The sequence below is a fragment of the Aphelocoma coerulescens genome (genome assembly GCF_041296385.1).
Source record: "Aphelocoma coerulescens isolate FSJ_1873_10779 chromosome Z unlocalized genomic scaffold, UR_Acoe_1.0 ChrZ, whole genome shotgun sequence".
Classification (NCBI taxonomy): Eukaryota; Metazoa; Chordata; class Aves; order Passeriformes; family Corvidae; genus Aphelocoma; species Aphelocoma coerulescens.
Window position 1 is genome coordinate 36,661,069 of NW_027184085.1, and position 23,441 is coordinate 36,684,509.

The window sequence follows — 23,441 nt, forward strand, 5'->3', positions numbered from 1 at the left end:
AGCAGAGCTTGTATCAGCAGCTATAATGGCAACACAACAAGCAGCCCACAAACTAAAGAAGCCCTTTTGCTAGTATAACCTTTTATGTATGTACAAACACACCACATTTTGTATGACACATACACAATATTTTACATCTTAACATATGACTAATACATTGTTACACACGACATATACTATATATTTTACATACTGTTCTGTATATGTTACATATATATTGACTGTTTATACTTCTATGTAAAAATATAGATCTTTGGTGTGTTTGTATATATTCTTCTAAAAATGAATATTCCAGAGCTGGCTTAAGAACAGTTCCTGTCTCAAACACTTCATAGTGAAAAAACCAAAATTAAATAGAAATGAATCAGAAGACCACACTTTTAAGGGCCCTTGTAATAATTATGTTATTTGCCTTGCTATTTAACTTAGATAAAATTACATTGGTTTTTTCTTTTCTTAGGCTAAATTCTGAAGAAATAAGGGATAAACAGCAAAGCTGAAGGCAACCAGGAGAAAAAGACTGTACCAACGGAGGAGCCAGACAAGCCTTTGTAAAAAACAGATACCACAGGACAGGAGGGGTAGAGTCAGTCACCACAGAAAAAATGATCCTTGCTCGGGAAAACATGTCTCCACCAAAGGACTTCCCAGACTCTAAACGAAAGTAACAAATTCAGAACCACAGTCTAGAAGTCACAGAAGACGACCGTATCCCTGGTCCAGGCAAGAAAAAGGCTGGCTTTCTGAAACCATTCACATTCCTCTATCACTGTCAGTCTAAGTCAGTTGAAGAACAAAGCTTTTCTTTAATTTTAGACAAGTACATATTGCCTTCCCTGAAGACTCAGATGCAAGCCTGAAGTCTCTAGAATGAAGCTGTCAGTGCACACTGCTTCTGGTCTGCAGAAACTGCCAGCACATTTCATTTCTGCGGCAACCATAAATTCCTGCTATTACTCACCTTCTAACCTCAAATCTATGTATTTGCCTTTTTAGCTACTGTTAGCATACCACCACCATCCAACACTTCAAAAGCATGCTCCTGCTGCACAGCTGCCAAAAACAACTAGTTCAAGCATGCACCAATTTGGAAATGACTTACAGATATTACTCTAGAGGGTTTTATTACTGATGTATGATTATCTAAAAAAGTATTTCTTTTCCTTCCAGGCTCTCTTAATCTCCAGAAATTTAACTCTTGCCGAACATGACAGAAACGATTAAGTAGCAAAGCTTTTTAGTAAATTAAAATGCAGAAGTTAAATAGAGGATTTGAAATTATACTCACCACCCTTTTGTCCCATCAACTACTAACTATAAAAACATTTCAGAGACATCAAAAAAAGAAAAATATGACAGTTATAAGAAAAGCATTACACCAATCTTTATTTACTGTTCCAAGCCAAGACCAGACTCTTGTATGTTTTGTCTACATTCCGTAACGACTTTGACACACCAAACAACAATCATTTCTGAACATGCACTTAAGCACTTTTGCTAATTTGTGCTTTTACTTCCTCACTGCTGCTGCTTGTAAGTATTCGATTTGCAGAGCCAGTTAGCCAGCACCATTATAAACAGTACTAGATACTGTTTCAAGCAGTTCTGTATTACTTCCAGGCAATTAACTATTATACAATATAGCAACCTTGGTAGTTCAGCAAGTACTCTAAAAAATTCAAAACAAATGCAGTTGCTAGATAACAGAAATTCTGCAATTGAAACAAACTCCTATGCATCTTGAAGAGTTACAGAAAAATGCTGTGAAAACTGTGTCTTTGTTCTGCCTTTACTATTTCCCAAAGTTATCCTAACTGCCTCTGCTAGCCTCTCTCTATGCAAGAAAAGGAAAGCAAGCTTCTTGTCTTGTCCTCCCACACACTCCCTATCTCAACAGTCTGTTGTGCTCTTCACCCATGATAAACACAGCAAGCAGGCTGCTGTTTTCTTGCACATTTCCAATGTTTAATATTTACAGTACTTGTGTCCCCCTGTACCTACTTCCACCTGCATCTTCCTCTGCACGGTCCTACTCTCAGTGACTCCATCGTTGACACTGGCACCTAGTTCAAGGTGTATTTTGCCTGTGCATTCCACATCACTCCCATCCATGCAGTGGCTACTATTTCTCCTCAGTTTATCAGTGTTTCCTTCTCAAAATCCATATGGCTCATTCTTTGCACCGCTTTTACTGCAAAGCGGGCCAACTTAGAGCTCTACATCATTTAACATGCTAACTCCCAACAACTTGCTCTACTCCTACCCATGCTGGGATGGGCCAACTCTGTGAACATAACCATCCTTCACCCTTACTCCACTAACTTCTTTGCATTTAATTTCTCATCATATGCAGGCCAAGCTGAATTTTTCTTTTGTTTGGACCAACCAATTCACCTCTCCCACCCAACTCCTTCCTCCTCCAAACCTTCCGTATTTCCAACTACTTTCCAGACAAGTACTGAAGGTTACATCGTATTTTATCACAGCCTACTGACTCTTTATCTACTCCAATTCCCCCACATATCTCACTAAATATAAACACAAAGCAGACATTTGTAAGAGGAAAATTATGTCCATCTCTTCATTTTGTCTCCTTTTACTTATTAACTTTGTTTCTATGAATATTATCCACTTCATCACTATCTTCAAACATGGTAAGCTATTCTGCCTATATACTTGAATCAGGAGAGGTGAGTTGAATCACTTTCTAGAGGAAATAATCCTTTCCTCTAGGATTAAATAACTTACCCTCTGTGCCAATTACATATATGAATATACACACATACTGCTCCAACCACATTCTGCAAATTCTTGCTTTCAACTGTGGTATTTCAGCATTTTTATCCAACTTCAGTTCCTAACATTCCACCAAAACCATTCTTTCCAAGCCAGTCTAACAGAATCATTTGGAGACAAGTTCACAAAATTAATTAATCAACACTTCAATATCAAATCCTTCTATCTAACTCTTCCTGAAGCCACATGTTCCACTGAGACTGTTTTGTTCACTATTACCACACATTTTTCCAAACTTACCATGCACCTCTGCTGCAAAACAAACCAGTTTTGAGCTCTACACCATTCAACCTATACATGCCATATCCCCAACATCCACTCAAGTAAAAAGGAATCCTAGCAAGTGGTACCAATTCACATTTGGTACCTCACATGTTATCTCATAAGAATCTACCTTCTCTCTGCATTCACAGCTGCAGCTGCATATCATCAGCTTCTAGCAGTAGTTAACAATATTTCTGTTCAACTGTCATCCTTTCACTCTTTCCTGAAAGCTCTTAGGCTTCACAAATTTGCAACTGTATACTTGGCCTTACCTTTGACTTGTAGTTTAGATATTAGATCTAGATGAGAGCCACCTGAAGTTCTTTTGGTTTTGTTTTTGGGCAAGAGCCAAGGTGAAGATTTTTCCATCCACCCCACGTGAAGCCTTGCACAACAAAAGAGGTCTGGCCTGCAATTCAATTCCATTTGACTTTTGGATGCAAATTTGCCCTCTCCAGAATGACTAATACCTTCTTCTGCACAAAATTGTCTTGTTTAGATACTACCTTCCTCTATATTGCTGCTCCAAGATTCTTTATTTCCCCGTCAGTCCCACAGAGAGTGTGGGGGTGGGAGTAGGGTGTCAAGAGGAAACCAAGTTTGGTTAACACCATTCTTTCATATTTTACACACTTTCTCCCAGATTTTCTCTTTTGAGTAGGTCAAGTTACCAGTACACATCAATACCACTTTGTTACTTTCCCTCCAAGCTTAGTAGCACTAACAGTAGAAATCTGACCATTGCTTGGGGGCTGGTATTTCGAGAATACTGATTACCATGCTGACAAATACCTTCCTCCCTTGCTTTCTATTTTAAACTTGTAAACTAAGTCAGAAGCCTTTGTATTCTAAAAGCAGCCACCATGACAGAATCCTAGGATAAAACTAAGGTTTCTATGTATTCTAAAATATGAAGAATAACCCAGGATGTGCTGCACAGTAGAGCTCCTACTGCCAGAGTTCAGTAATTTGGACTTGTAGTTAGGGAGTTCATGTTAAAAGTGAGGAGAGTGTCTTGTGTTCACTAGATCTCATTTTATTTAATTTAAAAGAACTAGGCAATTTCCCCTCCCTCAGCACGTAATGCAGATCATGGCTGAGAAGGATCTAAAGTAATGCTACAGCTGCTTAGCTCTTCCCTTGCACTAAATTCTGCATTCATTTCTGCTCTAGTCTGTATTTCTATTTTATAATGAAACATACAGCCTAGTTATTTATAGGCTTTCTAAGGATTAACTACACACTCATAAGAATAAACCCTCAAGAGGTTAACCTCATCCTCTTAAGCTTCACACACTACAATCCCAGAGATAGCTGGCAACCACAGCCAAGAGAGAAAAAATAATCCCACATCTTGCTAATCCTTTAGCCAATCACCTCATGCAACAGTGGAGAGGCCTCTCAGAGGCCAACAACTCAATCTGTCTCAGGAGCACTGTCAGTCCAAAAGATACATATTTCACAGAATCATTAGCAACACACCTCAAAAGGCAAAATAAGACATACCTGGCTTCTCAGTTGTATGCTAAAATCATGCATCAAAAATACAGTGCTAAAGAAAGTTTCCAGTTTGCTGCTTGTATTTCTCATTCAGACATTTGCATATTCTACACATAAAACTAGTTTATTGATTAGAAAGTAAATCTAATCTTGTATTGTTCACACCTAGACATACCAATTTAACTGTCCCTCATACTTCCTAGCACGAACCTGTTATTTTCTAGACATATCTCAAGAAAACAACCCCACAAAAAAAACAAGCAAACAAGGAAACAAAACACAAAACAACCCTCAAACCACCCACAAAGAAGTCAAAACAACCCTTCAAGTTAAACCATAATATTCTACCTAATTCTTTCATACCATGATCTAGATTATTCCTTAACCCCAGAAATGGACACAGCCTGCAGCTGCAGAAATGCTAAGGAGTTAATGGGGGCACTTATCCTTTTAGTTAAAGGTTTCTCCTTCGTTCATTATTTATCTAGCAAAATTGCTACTTCATTCCACTCTAATATAATAAATATTAAATGGTGCTATTTTTAAAAAAATTGAAGAGAGATTGTTTAGCCACACTTCTACCCCATGGCTGAAAGTTAAAGCCTTCAAGAACATGTAGGATAAGTGTAAGGCCAGAAGTATGACTATTAATAACCAAACATCATCCATGGTTTTTTCCTGAAGTAAGAATTTTTAATCAACACAGGGGATTAGCACTGCTTGCAAGCTCACTGAGTCCAACTATATTACTTTTTTTTTTTAAAAAAAGTGTCAATTTATTCATTCTGTTTTGTATGTGCTATACACCTATTCCAAAGCCTGGCTTTTGATTTTGTAGGCAAATTCTCTGAAAAATCCCAGTCCTTTGAGACTGTAAGTCTCTATCCTCACAGTCTGTTCTCTAATAGGCTTCCCTCTTTTCAACTGGAAATAAAAAATATAAAATAAATATAGTTGAAAATCATTTTGTATTTCAAAACATTATTCCCAGTAATTAAAAAAGTCTTTGTACCCTTCCAGAATTCACACATTGTGCAGGAGTAACAGGAATTGCTCTAGCTGAAGGAAGCCAGTTGGGAAACTCTTAAATCATCTGGTGCCAGGAAACAATGACCCTTAAGGACAGAAAGGAAGGGGGGAAAAAAAGGCAAATCCTGGCAAAAATGCAGAATTTTATGCAGTCAAGAGAAACCAGGCAAGTTAATACCAGCTAGGAAAATGAAATTTCCCTCCTATCCTCAAGATTTATGCATGTATTTTAGGTAGTGTGACACCAGAAGCCACTCGATCGCATCTTCTACTGTTACAGACTGGTCCACCTGATTTGCACTCTGAAAAGAAGTTTGATGATCTTTCATGCTCATAATAGGTGTCTAAACCGTTAAATTACTATATCTTTTCTTATCTTGAAAGACACTGCACTTTAGCAGCATGGCCCTTCCATTGTTCTTTACACTAAGTCGGGTCCCTGAACAATACTGACAGCTGCTATCAAACTGTGCCGTGCTCACCCTCAGTGCAGCTGCCGCTTGTAGGAACAGACAGGCTTCTGATGTGCCCTCCCCTCTGGGGAAAGGGCTTGACACCCTGAGTGCTCAGTGAGGGGGAGCAAAGGTCCACTGAATTGTCAGCCTGATTTTATGCTATTCAGATTTTCCAGGACGTACACCGTCCCTTTCAAACAAAACCAAGCATATGTCAGAGCATGAAACTTATTGTGTGGCACAAGGTAACTATTGATTAATAAGACTGTAAAAGATCACTGGGACATACATCTAATTTTGGCATTATGTAAATGCATGCATCTACATGATCAAATACATTTTGTGCCCAGCATGTTAATTTCCTCACTCACAGTTTTGGATTTGTATGGCATCATTCAGAAGTCTTTCATAAGACACAGGAAAGTATTTCTTCAGGTGACTTTAGGATAATTAGAAAGCAAAAATGGTAGGGGCTGCTATTCCTGCTTCCAAAGAGCTTCCCTTCCCCACCCCCCCACCAAAAAAAATCCAAAAGTTCTTAATGGCATGTGGTACTTCTAGATCCTATGGCTTTTAAAAGACTGTATTGTGCAGACTTTAAAAAGAATTAGATGACATGCTTGAGATAGCAAAATTTGGTTTGTCTAAGTAGCACTATTTTAAGGCAAGAAAGAATCTTTAAAAATATATTTTAATATGTTTCCTTTTACTGCTTAAACTCTTCTTTAAAATTAGTTCATAATGAAGGGTTTTCCATTCCATTTTCATCCTTAAGAAGAAATTGGTTTTAAAAAATGCAAGAAAGTACAGTTCTCTAATCTTTGCTAATCAAATACCACAAATGTACATGTTGTGTATTTCAAAGATCAAGTCAGGTATTCATAAACTAACTCATTACACAAGCAAAGCATAGAGGAGATTCTGACAAATACAGATGTAATTGTGTGGGTTTCTAAGATGTGATTAGCAAATCAACTAAGTAACAGTCAAAATTTGATACGAAGGAAAAACAGCACAGATTTGAAGGGGGGGTATGTTTATGCAAAGCTAATCTGTCAAGTGTAATAAAGCAGCTTGAATAAAATTTAAGCTGAAAATCCACTGAAGCTCCCCATTTCAGGGAGGAAAAGCTATTAAAAGGAAATGAAGGTCACCCTCCCAGTTTATTTCACCTAATTGACTGCCAATAGCTTACCACAGGCAAACCGACTGCAGATCTGCAATTGAGAAACCGATGAAAGGAGCATTTTCAAGCTGAGGCTCATTCTTTTAATCCTCCCTCACTCCTATTTTTTTTTTTCCATCTCCAGTTGGGATGTAATTTTAAGCACAGATGGATTAACTGGTTCCATTGTCTGCAGACGTCATTGGACTATGGCACTGTTAATCCGTACAGCAGCATGTCTAATTATCATTACAAAGTGTCTGAGGGAACTATAAAGACCAGCAGGGCATCTTCTCACAAGCAATTAACATAAATTGATAAATGAGTAATTTGAATCCGCTCAAGGCGCTCACATATGAATAAAATCAGAAAGGACAGGTTCTTGTTTCGGCTACTTCTTTCACTTAGTCGGAAGGACAGAAAACATGAGAAATATTCCAGACTTAGTGGCGGGGGAAATGAACTCATACAGTGGAAGGAATGTATGGTTCAAAAAGTTCATTAATACAAAGCAAATGACTTGTGATTGACAACCAGTCACAAGCAAGTAGTATTAACTTTTTTAGCATATTTAAAAGCACATTCTTGGTGAAAGGCTATTAGAACACTGTGTCAGACAATTAATACTACTTCAAAAGCAAGTGAAGTTTCTATTCAGTAGCTTGCTAATTTAAAATTCATGAAAGATTCACAAGAAAGGGAAAGAAAGAAGAATGAATAGTTGTATAAGCTCCAAGAACTCAAGTGTCACAAAAAGCATGAGGAAAAAGTATCTAGCTCAACTGACATACAATCCCCATAAATAAACAAGCAGCTCTCCTAAAATTATAAAATTGTATTTCTTGCAGAAAACATTTTGTTACATGCAGCACTGCTGGACAAAATTATGTTCTGACAAAGGAAACTATTACCTTTAGCTCTGCTAAAATCTGTATTAAGCAAAAACATTTCAGCAACACTGGGCATCAAAACAGTGTTAGCTATCAAAACATTAAGTTTATTTTAAAAACAGCAAAGCAGTAAGATATGAAAGCAAGTTATACACACTGTAGGAGGTAGACCTGGAAGGCCACGTACCCCGATGATGGCATTCAATTCAGCCATGGTCACTTGTTTGGCACGTTCTACAGCTTGGGCCACTTGTTGCTGATGCTGTTGAAAGAAGAAGGGTTATAGGGAGGAATTTGGGTAAAGTATTGACCACACCATATCAAACCAGGATCACAAATACTTGAATAACCAGTTTGTCTGCAGAAGCCCACACTACCCATTGCAAGACATCGAATACAGGTAAAAGGTAACAATGCCCTATTTTTCAGCTGTTCAAAAGGAAAGAAGAAACCTGAAGGCAGCCAGCTTATCTCTTACCCCACACCACTTCATTATTAGTTTTCCGGCAGATGAATAATCATTTTTAATTGAGTTGACAGGACAATAATATCAACTTTACATTAGTGTCAATTTTAACATTTATAGACTCTGTGCCCACATAGCAAAACCGACTGAAATTTCAAATAGGCAAAACTGATTCACTGAAATCAAGAATTACAAATACTCTTGGTAAAAAAGTAGTTTGAAAATAACAAGCTTCAAAATGTAACAGCAGATGCCTACAAAATGTTAAAATCACAGTCATTCAGACCAAATGTAGGTTTACAACCTTTAACAGTGTTTTCCATATGAGCTAAATACTCACCTTTGATACAAATTATGTAGAGAACACAAGCATGCTTATTTCACTAGATCTACATTTGACAACTGAATATCTAATAAGCAATCACCATGATTAGAAATGAAAGCACTTTCTTGTATTGCTACTATTTTACAGACTCCCACTCTCCTCAGGCAATGACTGAGGCTGAGCCATTGTCACTAGTTTGAACTCAGATTTGTTAGATCAAATTAGCAGGGGGTCTGCACACTTCAGCTATAACAGATGTTCCTTACACTTGTGTATTGTGATAAAATTAACATCTTAAAACTAGCTAATTTGCAAACAGAAAAACAACATAATTGCACTTTAACAGCTGAACAGTTTTACTTACTTCCTGAGACAAAAATGGGATGACTTGTGCACAAATTGTATTCAATCTCTTGGCGATTTCTGTCTACAGAGGAAAAGTATTTTGATTAAAAACTGCATTTTAGGGGGTTTGACATATATTAACTATATACAGGATTATATTAAGTTCAGACAGTGAAGAAAGTAGCAAAAAAATTACCCATTTTTCATACTACTGCAAACATAAATACTAAATATGTAAGCCCAGACAAGGAAAGAGATTTCGTTAGCTACTCTAGGACATCTGCCATGTCTAAAGCACCTAATCTGTATACACATTTAGGCACAAATCTGGTCCTTGTACATAGTTCATTAACAAGCAGAGCATTTTTGAAATCCATTAACTCCATGATAAAGCCTTTTAAAAGGTAGATTTATTATTACTGAAATTATCAAGCAGCATAACATGAAGGCAACAGGCGTAGAAGAAAAATGCTTTTTTCATGATCAATTTTATCTGCCTATTAGAAGGTAAAACTAGTTTTACTGTCAGGAACATACCATCGGGAATACAAAAGAAATACTAAAACAGAAGTGAGGAAGAATGGATACAAAAAGCACAGACTTTTAAAATCTATAATGAAAGAGAATTAAAATAATGCACACAAGGAAAAGAAAAATCAGATCAGAAAATGTAACAGTCTGTAACAGCAAATTTGTGAAACCATGGCCAGCAAGAGAACAAAGTTAGGAACCAGTAAAGAACAGAACAATCCTTCAGTGAAATCAACAGAGATTACAGCAGGACAGAGAGCTTGAGTCCCACTTTTCAGCAGCTTTATGTATCTCGTACATCGTATCTCCCATTTTGGCATGTCAGCTTAAACACTGGATTCCTGGTGGGGTAAAGGGATCTTTTTCTGTCATAATTCAGTATTACCTGTGTTTACAGATTTTCAGACCTATACATCTGCCCATAATTCAGAACCACTGTTATAATTAACCCTCAGGGTACCTATACAGCTTCCTCAGTTTTCCTTAAAAACAGCTATTTCAGTCACTGTAGCACAGTTGCACAAAACCAAAATCAGCATCCAGTCAAGAACACAGCCTATGACAGCTCCTGTCAATCTCTGCCATACAATTAACCCATAAAGATTTTTCTTGTTTAGCTGGGGGGCTTTTTTATATTTTAAGACAGAAGAAACAAGAGGTCACACCGTGAATCATTAGGCCTCCTATGCAACGTAATAAAACTGAGCAAAGATAAACTCACTTAAATCAGACTAAAACTGTTAACTGTTAAACCAAATCTTTTCCTCCACCTTCCCATAATTCTGAGGTTTTTTAAGTAGACACTGTGATATGTTGATCCTTATACATCACTCACACAATAATTAGGATACAAAATCCACCCTGTAGTTTTATCTTAGCAGACAGGTGATTTGGAATCTAAATATAATTAGCAAGCTTTAGCACCTCTTTCCCAATCTCTGACAGACACAGACAAAATACATGATAGCATCTTGGCTTGTAAAATACCTCATCTCTCTGACAAGATGCACTCCACCTGACCAAAGCTTGATATTTGATACATCCAAGCTATAAAGTTTTGCAGAAGCTTCCAAAGAAGTTCTGGGATGGTTTCTTCCTAAGGATAAGAAGGTTTCCCTTAACTAAGGGCAATGAAGTCACAGTTGCTTTACAGGAAATTTGTATTCCCCGCAACAAGATGAACATATATCTATCCTCAAATGAAACAGTTATAATTTCACAGAGTACCACGGTGGTCTTTTCAATTCTGTTTGGGCCACAACCATAAAATATCCATAATTCCATGTTTAGCCTTTAGTACTAGTACTATATATGTAATAGCAAAGTTAATACTTGGAAGTTACCGGCTTAACTGTTACTGGTTATCAGACTTAACTATTACCAAATCTGTTTGTATTTCTCTGTTAAAAGAGAAAAAAAACCCAAACATGTGTACTAAAGGGCACTTTTCCACATACCTAGTACATCTCTCCAGAAAGCAGGGTACATCAGCTGTGGAAAGGTAGTCTGTTACACAGCAATCTGTTTGGCTGATGTTTAGCTAAGATGTTTAGAATCCAAGGAGTTAATTGCTCTAGACCAATGAGATTAACTTTGTTTTTCAGGACAGAAACCAGTATGAATCACAGCAGGTGACAAGAGGGGATAGAGAAAGAGTAAAGTAAGAAACTCACTTGGTGTCTACTGAAAAGTTCTTTGGCCTGTACGGCCTATACAAAAGTCTCCCTATTCTGAGGTAAGTGTCCTTATTGTTGCTATAAGGAAACAAAACACACACCTATTTTCAGTAAGGTCGGTAAAACATGGAAATTGTCCATATTATTGGCTTTTTCTACCCCAAGTCCCAAATAGCTGAGCTACACTGTAATAACATAGTATACATGACATCATATGGTAAGATAAAAGGATGCAACATCATGAGCATCACAATACAATTACCTTCCAATGAAGGTCAGTTAGATGTTTTCTTTAATTTATTTTCTAAAAAAGAGGGCATAATCAACTTTCTTGCTTTCCACAGCGATCTTCCATTAAAATTATTGTCTCAGTACTATCACACCTGACTTAATATCGGAACAGAAAAAAAAAAAAGTATTCTTCTTAGTTTGTCTTTACCAAAGCTGGCATCATTGATGACCATATATGAACAGCAACCTTAATTCAACAACAGTGCTAGGTAAACTTAAATGTACATGCTATAAAATAAGTTTTTTTTGAGATTTCTTGCTGTTGTTACAAGTGCCAGATAAGAGATATCTACATGGAAAACTGAAATGCCTATTCTATTAATCATAAGAAGTCTGCTTGCATTTAAAAGACAGTTTGCCTAATAGAGTTATTTCACACTCATTTAAAGTACTTAAAATTATTTATCTACTATGCTATTTCATGCACCTCCTGTTCACTACCCTCAAATATTAAGTAAAAAATATTTTTATTCACAAACACATTAAAAATATTTTTGTTGTCTAGCAAGTAGTGAAAGTTAGGTTTTAATGCACAATTCATGTAATTTTGCTGATCAAGAGTTGCAAGGGGTTGTTTTCAGAGTTGAGAAAAAGGGACATTTGTTACTTTAAATTTAAATGCAACTGCTCAATAGACAGTGTACGTTCGCTTGTTAAGGTGAAATACCCTTGAGTACATACCCGAGTGCCTGTGAGTGTATACACATTCACTCTGGAAAGCAAAACCCCTTTCTGAAGGAGTCAAGGACAGTTCTGTTAACCAAGACTAGGCATCAGTAACTGGGGTCATTAGAGTACACCCCCAGACCTGGGGCTCATGAATTTGAAAGTCTTAAAATAAAGGTACTTATCTCCTCTTTATAGAGGCCTTCGAATATAACATAACTATTACCTAACTGCTGATCTTGAGACATATAGAGAGGTCCTAAGGATGAATAAACAATGGAAACTTTGTAGAAAGCTGCTCAAACATAGACAAACATGACTAATTGCCCATGTTCTGTGGCTCCTTGATAAAGCAGACTACAGAAGCCTGCATCTCTCATGAAAGTCCTCTGAGCTCTATGACAGCTCTTAGCAAAGCATCTGAAGTGCCCTTAACTGTTTGTGTTCTTAATGCAGAGCCTCTTGAATACATTCATTTTTAATAGAGAACTTGAGTGTGAGGCCCATCAAAGAATAACAAAACTACATCATTCACTGGTTCTTGCTGCTGTAATGATTGTCTTTCGATTTATTTGCAAATGACTAGCTTGTCAGACCCCTGACTGAAGTGCTACCCTCCTTTCTGAAGTATCATTAAAAATTAACATGAAGGAATTCAGCTGCATTTTGTAAAATTAAGTTGAGCTGATGGATTTTTTTTCCTTTCACTTGTGTAATTTTTTTGCCTCTGTTCCATTTAGGTAAGGGCTTAAATGTTTTGACCTAACCATTGCCAAACTCAAGTGTTTGTACTTAAGTTTGTCTTGCTCACTTGTTAAAAGTGAATTCTTAACATAATGACAAAGAACAAAGCAGCCAGACTAGTTACTAAATATAATACTCATTTAAACAATGCATTTTACTAAGGACTTAAGCTTGTTTGTATAATTGAACTTTTTTTTCCTTCTGCATTGTTAAAAAAAGTATTGACCTGTTTCCTTTACAATAGTCTATTCCACATAATTTTGCATTTTGATAGCCTGTACTTTCCAAAGCTCCACGTAAGGTATCATACTTAAATCACCATGATTTCTTGAAAACTATGGATTTGTGCAATGAAATGGAAAGGAATTATAATACAAGTATCCAAATTCTATTTCACAGCATAACAAACATCCATGTGTATTTTAGTTCTAATGTAAGAAGCCCTAGCTTATGGGAACCAGCAGTTTAACTTCTGAGTGAAGAACACAGACTCCCTCTGAGGAGAATTAGTTAATCTCCTTTCAGCTTCAGGGGTTTCAACAGGAATAATTTTGGGTTTGCTCCAACCAGTGTCTACCAAGACATACCCCAGTAGTAATTTCAGCTATAGCATCCATAGTGATTTAAGGCAAAAATTAAATCTTACAACACATTAGTTTTAACAATCACTTGTGCTGCAACAGCTGCTCTATTATTATTGCTGAGACTCCACAAAGCTGTCCAGACTTTATTTTACAAAGGCGTGCTTAGCTAAAAACGTCCATTTTTTGTCAGAAGCTTGTTATTCTTTCTTGCACCGAACTTCCAGTATCACAAAGTTAGATCAGATCTGAAAGCACTCTATCACCAGTTCTGAAGGATGGGCTTATGTATTCTTATTTATTACATTTTTATTCATGCCATTATTTTGATCCAATTTTGAAAATCAAATTTGTAATTAAATTCAGAAAAATACATCTTAGGAATAACGTGATTAAAAGTAAAGCAAAAAACCCCAAAGTTCTGATAATACCAAAGAAGCACGTCCCCTTCAAGCAAAAGAATCAGAGAATCAGCCTTTAATGCACAGAAAGGAATATGCTGTTAAAACACATTCATAAAAGCTTTAGCAGGTGAGCACTCTTAAGCACTCTGCCTCCACTTACACTTTGAAGACTTAGAAAGCCAAGTACAACACTGAACTCCTCCTGGAAGGACAAAATGGACTTCCTGCCGTTTACAGCATGTAACACAGTAATCCACTGGGAAGTAAAGGTCAATGTTGCACTTTTGGTCATTACTGAATCATTTGAGATTATCTGTGGTGGGGATGAGAAGAAAATCGAAGCCTATGAGAATGCTGCAAATGGCTTGACCTCAGCCCAATTTTCATCTCCATCTGTCTATAAGGCATGTGAATAAAAGCCCTCTTTATGGGACATGCTTGACCATTTTTTTAAATCCCTGCTGCAAGCCAGAACTCATTCAAATACCCAAAGACTTCTGAAATGCAGTAAGAAACTATCTTTTAGTCTCGTGCTGAAGTTTAGTATCCATTTAATATTTTAATTTTTCCAACGGAATCATTCAAATAAGCGGTGCAGTAAAATGACGAAGCTTTTATTCTTTTTGTGATCAAGATCTTCAAAAACAACAGAAAGCACACACATTCACAGAACAATTACAGAAAAAGAAGTATTTCACTGTGCTTAGCTTTCTGCATGCTTTGTTAGTACTTGCTAGCAAGACGCTAGCACCTCCAAAAATTTGTTGCTAAGAATTCAGGGGATCAGGGGATGTTGGAGACATAATTAAATCTCAAAACTTAAACACTCAAAAGCTTCAAATGATTAAGGCTAGCATTCTGTGAACTTTGCTGTTCATGAGTTACTGAATCCAGGTTGAGCACAGAGATATGCATATATTATGAATGCCCTTTTGTTTAAAATTAATACACTACATTCCATTTTGCCAATGGCTGCAAAATAAAAATAAAAATAAAAAAAATAAAAATAAAGGCAACATGCCATTTAAAAGTTTAGACCCCCATAGTATATCAATGTCAAACAACGGCGTGTCAAGCAAAGATTCAATTCAGGTAAGTGCCACTGCCAAATTTTCTTGTTCCCAGACGTGCTTTAAGATTATTTTATTGCTTAAAATTTAATTTGTTCCAACTTGCGTTTCCATGACAACGTTGGCTAACCCTGCAAATCATTTGGGTAATTGGATATCTTATCTTTCTATTGCTCTCAAATCCAATGATTCTGGAAGAACTGCAGCAGCCAATCAAATTTACAGGCCTCCTGAGTAATAGACTTGAACAAGTAGCCACATCCATCTCCCCTTTACTGCTATATTAACCAACCTGTGACAAACTGCGGAAGTCGGCCTTCCAACTGTATTTTAAATTATAAACACTGTCATCACTAATACTCTCACCAATAGGAAGGAATGGGAAGGTTTATTCTCAACACATACTTGATATTCCATCTGACAAGCAGCAATTTCATTTCAACAACAGGAATAATCTCTGTATTTTGGGCATAAACTTCAGTTTAGTATGACACATCATTAATAAATACAGTTTTCCCTCTGCTCCACATATGTACTACTCATTCTAATTGTGAGATCAGTCACCCACAAGATGATGATATTAAAATCCCAGAAGACTGGGAGGAAAAATCTTAAGCAATGAAAAAAACCAAAACACCACCATATCGTAAGTGGGAGTAGAGAAAGGAAGTAGCAGAAATGTTAACAGAATAAAAACTTAAAATTATAAAGCCACAGAATGGTAAATAGTTTCCAAAGTGAAATTAGAGGGCTTTAATTCAGTACCTAAACTACTTTTACCTGATTCCTCTTAGATGTTCATTAAAATTACAGAAAGGTCACATTAATTTAAACATAAACTACATATGATACACAAGACAACAGCTACACTTGCCAAATATCTACTACAGATTTGGATCCCATTCAAGTATAAAGTGGCTGGATATATTTCAGATGTCTAATTTCAATGTTTTATAATAATAGAGAGAGGCTGTGTGCAACTCTCAATGAACCACTGTACACAACTGCCCATCCCATTTACAGCTGTAAATCCTGTTGAAACAAAGCCAACTGGCAACAAAGAATCTTTTCTCAGGATGTCGAAGTGCTCCTTTCACATATCTTCACTATGTCAAGACTCTTCTTAAACTTGGCTAGAGGGTAGTTACCACATTTCTCCTTTAATCTAACTTCAGCCCATCTTGCTTAAGCACTTACAACTACAAAAGGTGTGTTTATCTAAATTTTAGTTCCATTGTTTAGTTTCCAAGCCTAAGATAACCTTAAATACACACAGAAGTATTTAAATCTCTGAAGTGAACACACAGCTTTGTTTTACTTTCAAGCTGTTTTCCAGGACACAGAGTTCCCACTTTAATTTAGATTCCAAGAGATGCTAAGCAAATCAAAGGCTGACTCCAATCCAGAAGAGGTCTTTGTCACCTTTGCCTCCAGGGACACAATTTCTTTGAACCATACTGGAGACATCTAGCGACCTGCCAAACAACTCAACAACTAGTCAGGCAGAAAACATTACTATAATACAAAATGGGAAAGGGCCAGCTTGGTAGACCACTATGTCAGGGAGCTAAATAAACTCACAGTTTATTCAGTTTAAACTCACACTCTCCATCCGGTTGGAGAACAGCCCAAAGTACAAGGAGAACCAAGATGGGAGCAGAGATTTTTGTGCGAAACATAAGTTATCAACGAATTCCCCTCTTCTCATCTGACTACACTCTAATGAGCTGTTATGGTGCTCTAGAAGCAGCATGGTCTCCAAAATTATCCAGCACGCTTTGCAGTATTACCTTTAAGGTCATTAAGAACTTGATTTACTCTGGACAACTGAGCAACACTGCATTACACAGTACCAAGGAGGAGACAAAGAGAACAGAAAGATAAAAGTGTATAAAAACCATAAAAAAATGTATCTGTAACTGCTACACTCCTACCAAGAAAGAGCCCCAGTGACTCTTCATTTAGTTTAGGATATTATTTCAAAACTACTTTGTATTTTGCTCTCACTGCCATAAGCCACATTGGAATTTCTGCAAATATCTTTTCAGTACTTGTCACATTGAGCCACTTGATTGGGATGGCAGTAGAAAGTCAGAATTCTTACGCAGCTGGAGAAGTACCTGGAATAACAGAGTTTCTAAAAATTAGAGCATAAAGTTCCTCAAACCAAGCACATATGTTTACGGTATTCAAGTCAATAACAAAACTGCCAGTCAGGATTCTGTCCTTATCAACATTCAAGTAAGACTGTAACAGCAGTAGAACCTAGACCTTACTAGAATGATAAGCATGCCATCCAACAAAAGAGACACTTTAAGACAAGGGTCTGAATTATGGGGGGGGGGGGGGGGGGGGGGAGGGAATAATCACTATGCTATAACCAGATTTTAGAAAGAACTACCAAATTACACTTACCAACTAAGTCACATGTACTATTCTACCTTAAATATAGTTTCATCATTTTAAAATACTTAGTATATTCACAGCTCAGTTTCAAAAATCTATCAAGTCAGAAAAACAATTTAAACACTTAATCATATCAATGCTTCAGGTGCCATCAGGTGACTCACTAATGAATAACAAGTTAAGAGGATTGACAACTCCTTTGGTAGTAACGAGCAGAACTACCCACCACATAGGATTTGCAAGGAAGGAACTACCCACCACATAGGATTTGCAAGAAAGGTGAAAATAATGGATATTTTCACTACGTGGGGGAAAAGGTTCGCAAATCTTTCAGCAAAACTTTGGGAACATGACAGTAAATTCCTCACCCATTTTATTATTTTTTATATATATATTCTGTTGCTTACAGAATAGAAACAATAGTAAAGAGACCATCTAGATTGCATTCTAATAGACAAGAGCTGACTGAAACTGTCCAAACAGAAACAAATTCTATTAAGCCTGCAATCACTGCAGGGTTTATAATGATTGGGAAAGGAAGGAAATTAAAACCAAGTAAAAGTTCAGAAAAGCATATGCTAACTGCTAAGGTCAGCTTTATAGGATCTGCTACTGATGAGGGAGATCAAACAGCATTATGGAGAGAGGACATTTTCTTTTTGAAACAACATTAGGACATAGGGTGGCACACATGGAGGCAGAAGAGAGAGAAGAAAAACAGAACGGATGGAATCGTGCCAAGAGACTAAATCCCAGATTCTTCACTGACTTCACACAAACAGGAAAGCATACATGAAGTGGAAACTAAATCCAGCGAGGCAGTGCAAACATATACAGCACAAAAGCATATATGCCAGTAGTAAGAAACAGCTAAAGTAAAGCTTCTGCTTTCAGATTGGAATAGTAAGGTTTGATCCCCTCATTTAGAAAAAGAAAGATATGGTCAAGGACAGCAAGAAGGCCAGAAAGTCCATACTTTTTTGCATGTATCTTAACTATATCAGAATCATTACAAATCATTTATTATAAATTACTAGTTATGTAAGGTCAACACTGCAGCTTAAACAGCAAAGAAACATGAGAGGACTCCAAGTAAAATATCTTCATATTGACTAGGTCTGATGAAATACCAAAAGCACATTAGTGAAGACTGAGCAGCTAGTGGACACCTTGCAGAACCTCAAAAGTCAAATGGATAGTAAACTATGAAAGGACAGTGCCTAACAAAACACAGTAAATGAAAGAGCAAAGACACTCTAGCTCATTACTCAAATTTAGGCATTAAAAAGCCTCTTATGCATAAAAATTTAAGTGAAACAGATATAAACCACAGTTCAGGAATATTTTTCAGCAGAAAACATAAGAACTACGCAAAGTCCAAAAAGGAAGAATAATTACAGATAAGAGAGGCAGATGATGTTAACATCTTTGCTAAGAATCTGACAGTCATAACGTTATTAGGAACAACACTAGCAGCACAGCGAAAACTTAATGGGAACAAGGACAAAACTGCTTGATTATTAAACGATGTATAGATAATTTTTTTTTTTTTTGAAACTAAGGAGTTCTGCATTCATGATCAGCCCAGTATTTTTTAGTATTTCCTACTAACAAGCATAAAGATCTCTTCATTTACCCTAATCCTCAATTTGCAGTGAGTTTCAAGCTGAGAAAGACAGAATATGCTGGAGAATAGCTTCTGAACTCATTTTACAGTGAATGGAAAAATGGACTGAAAAGTAAAAAGAAGGACAGGGATAAAGGCCCATAGCATGCCTAGACAGGAACATAAAGGAAAGGAAATAATGGGCCTTAGGAATGAATCTCCTGGTCACAGAGGATCAGAAGTTGAACATAAGTCAATGGCATGCTGTTGCAAAAAAGGCCGCCACCCCAGTAAGCTGTATACTAAGTAAACCTTCTGTGCTACTCAGCACGGCATTTCCTCCCCTGCAGTACCACACTGTACTTCAACTGGGCAACACCATTCAGAGAATGAACACTCGACTTTAGAGCTATGCAGCATGGTTCTGGAAGGCTGGGGAATGATTTGCTCTCCTTCTTCAGGGTGAAAAAAATGCACAGTAAAGAGCTGAAGCTGCAACAGAGAAGACTGAAATTGTAACTGAAGAAGCACTTCAACAGCAAGGACATAAAAGCTATCTGCTATCTGAAGAGCATGAGCATTGCCACTACTGTTGATGTCTTTGCTAACAGATAGAACAAGCACCCTATCAGCAATGACACTGGTATAGCTGATCCTGCTAGGAGGACACAGGGATGCATTAGGCCCCTGCTAGTGATCTGATTCTACAGTTCATATTTCAGTTTGAAGAAACAACCTAAAAGCTTTCCATAGGTTTTGTTGAAAATTTTGCATTTGTTTAACTGACAATTTATAGTCAGCATTTGAGGCCACAGACAGCTAGTCTAGTTTACTGTCTGAAATGTAATGGCTGGAAATCTTATAACCAGTCACAACAATTGGAACTCAGAATTACCTTATGCCCTTACATCTTAAAGATAAATGTTTTACTTTTTTTTAACAAAACAAAAAACTTTGTTGTAAATATAAGCTGTTGGGGCAAAAGTACAAAAGAAAGATCTTTCTGTAAGTCATTTTTCCCAAGAAAGTTTAGGATTTTCATTCCTTCTTCCCAGCTTAATTCAAAACTCTGTACTTAAAGCTGAGATCATCATGTCTTGAAGCAGAAGGCATGGCATTTCAAGGGTTTTAGAACACTTAAACAAATTCATAAATAGGCAGATTTTCACATATCATAAAACCCACCCCGTTTCAGATGTCCTTTCTTTTTCTTGAGCTAACAAAAGCAGGTTCTCATAGACTTAATACCTAATCAAAATGCAGCTGAACAAGCGCACCCATTCTTGCTCCCCTTCTCCAAAATGAAAGGTATCCTTTGTTTTTGCTTGCTAATCCATAGAAGCCTTTAAAATGGCACAAATAGAGATGGCAGCATTTTGTTCTCTAAATCAATTTTATCCTCAGCCATCAACTAGATGTTCCAGCACACAGAAAGATCAGTCCTTCCCTTCTAATTCAAAAATCCATACTACCACTGCCCTTGCAAACTGCTAAACAAGCAGTATCGGCAATGCACTTGTGTTCTGTAATATATTTACTGCAAATCCCACCGGCTTGCCTCCTAATGCAGTTTTCTATTGTGTCTGTTCTTGTCAATACACTGACTGGTCACCTTACAAGTAAGTTGCTTTGACCAACTATTTACACAAACATAAAAAAGCTTCAAGAGGAAGAAAAAAAGACCAAACAAAAAAAAAGAACATGCATGCTGCTGAGGGAGAGGGACAAAAAAAAAAATAAATCCAAAAACCCAAACCAACTAAGAAGTCTTAAACCAAAACACAAATTAACCTCAGTTTTCTGTTTTGTTATCACATAGCCAAAAAGGCTAGTTAGCTCTTCAGATCATGTAAGAAGTACAAAATACTTTCAGATAGGCAGCCTTGACACAAAGCTTACCTACCCCTTAAAGAACTTTAATCTGTAATTTAATCATCAGGGCTAATTTGTTCACTAAGAACAAATGTTCTGAAGAACATAAAGAAAAGGTGGGAGCAACTTAGCCAATCACCAATTAGTGACTAGAGTCTTCTTAAACACTCTGCAATTTCTCATTAGACACAGAATATTAACATCATAAAAATGTTCAGGGACACTCACCAAACACATTAATTTCCTGAACTGATTTCCCCGTACTAGAAAGTGTATTTTATAACTAGGCTTGCTAACAACTGAAATAATACTCAACACTCAAAACCAAAAAAACCCAAACAGCCCACCCTGATGCTTTCAAGATTCATGTAAAGCTATGGAAACAATACTGAAATCTCTAACTTGGAAATATAATCACAATACTTTCAGGTGAAATTGGAATGGAAAAAAGCTTATAGCATTATTTCACGGGGTTGTAGTATTTTAAGGTTTTGTTTTGTTGCAGGTTTTTGTTTGTTTGTGCAGCACTAGGGCTTCTTTTTTAAAAGAGACAACCTCAGGAAATAACTGATTTTTAAGTCTAACCTGATTTAACTACAGTTCGGTTAAGATTAAACTCAATTTCAGCAAGCTCTAATCTACTTTTCAATCACCTCCAGCACAATGCCAGAAACAGTTCACTGGTGGAGTTTCACAGGGGCTTTTGCTGCAATCTGTTTTACTAATATGATCAGCAGCACAGCCTGGAAAAGACAGAAAGCGGTGGGTAAGAAGACTTGCTCCATAAAAGAATTAGAAAGAAAGTAAATGCAAAGGCTTCAAGGAAGTAGAAATACATTATTTTATTCCATGGGAAAGTAAAAGCAATGGCTAAAGAATTGCAAAGAGACCTTACTAGAGTAAATGGGCAATGGAAACAATTGTACATAAACAAAATTTACACACACTAGGAGTAGACATCCCTAGCCATGTAAAATGATGGTTCCTGAGATTACAATTACCATTCATGAGCAAGAACTCAAATGTGAAAGGAATCTCCAGCAGTTCAGCATTTCAGAAGCAAAAACTTGAAAACTTAACCAAAGAAGAAATAAAAATTAAGAAAACAAACAAAAACCATCCAGGAAACAGAAGAAGGTGGTAATACAAATCTCTGGTTCACCAGCATCCTGAGAACTGCATATAGTTCTATTTTCCTTATTTCAAAAGCCTAAGTTAAAAATTAAAAAGGTTGAGTGAAAAGCAAGGAAAGTGATCAAAGAAAGCTACACAACTGTTTAAGCTGGGACTTCCCAGCCTGAAAAGGAGTCAACACAGATGGGCTGCAAGAGGTGTTAACATATTGACTCCATTGAAACTGCAGCTAGGCATCAACAGCTTCTGTCCTGAAAAGCAGCAGCCATCAAATAAAGACAGTGGAAACCAGGTTCAAAGCAAACGAAGGTTGGGAGTTGTCCTAAAGCAGGAACAACCTTCTCCACAACACAGCACAGCAATGGTAGAAACACACTAGAAAGCAGTTTTGCAGAGGAGGGCTCTGGAGAACAAGCTGAATATGCATCAGCCCCACACTCATGTGCTGATGAAGGCTACACCTCATATGAGGACACAGTATAATGACTGTAATCAACTGGCTGGTTGAAACAATTCCCCTTTCTGTTCCCCCTGTCTGGCAAGAAGGAAGATGTTGCTAAACTGGAGTAAGTCTCTAAGTGTCACCAATAAGGTGATCAGGCAATCAGAGCATACATTATACCAAGGAGAAAATAGATTTGATCAGCTTCAAGAAGAAGCGGAGAAACAAGACCTCATTACTGACAAAGAAGTGATTATGGAGAGGACTATGTCAGCTCCTTCTTAGAGGTGCACAATAGAAGAACAAAAGGCACACAGTGATTACCAGTGCGGAAAGGCAAACTCCCAATTGGTGAAGGATAAAATTCTTCAGCATAAGGGCAGGTCAAACACTAGTAAGCGTTGTCCTGACATGTCACGCAATATTACCTCCATAAAGCTATTTCAAGTAGAAATTTGATACTTAGAAGAACACGGGTTGCAAATTCAGCTTGACTATGGGACCAACCTGCAAGAACTTTAAAAGCCATAGCCTACATGTAAGCACAAGGACTAATCTGTTAAACTAGATGGTTTGACAATTAAATGCTGACAAAATTATGAATTCTCCCCACCTTTGTTTTTCCCCTTTCTGAGAGGAACTATGTGAGCAACTATTGTTCAAATACCTACACACAAGAGTCCAATTAAGAAGTGTGATGCAGAAGGTGACAATAGTAGCATTTGACATAATTGCCATTAGATATCCCTAAATCTTACCCCAAGTGGAAAAGTAATTTCATTA

The 23,441-nt window shown here is 37.0% G+C and overlaps 1 protein-coding gene across 4 annotated transcripts in view; it reads right to left on the bottom strand.

The window, feature by feature from the left end:
- The window catches only part of LOC138103804 (transducin-like enhancer protein 1), an 83,104-nt gene that overhangs the window by 52,196 nt on the left and 7,467 nt on the right, over positions 1-23,441 (bottom strand). For 2 of the 4 annotated variants that reach the window (XM_069002375.1, XM_069002374.1), the window contains exons 5-6: positions 9,255-9,317; positions 8,287-8,361 (exon numbers count right to left, since the gene is read on the bottom strand). In XM_069002375.1, the coding sequence (XP_068858476.1) occupies positions 8,287-8,361; positions 9,255-9,317 (138 nt within the window). Of the gene's footprint in view, positions 1-8,256; positions 8,362-9,254; positions 9,318-23,441 lie in introns of all 4 variants that reach the window. The other 2 variants (XM_069002372.1, XM_069002376.1) reach the window with 1 other exon arrangement.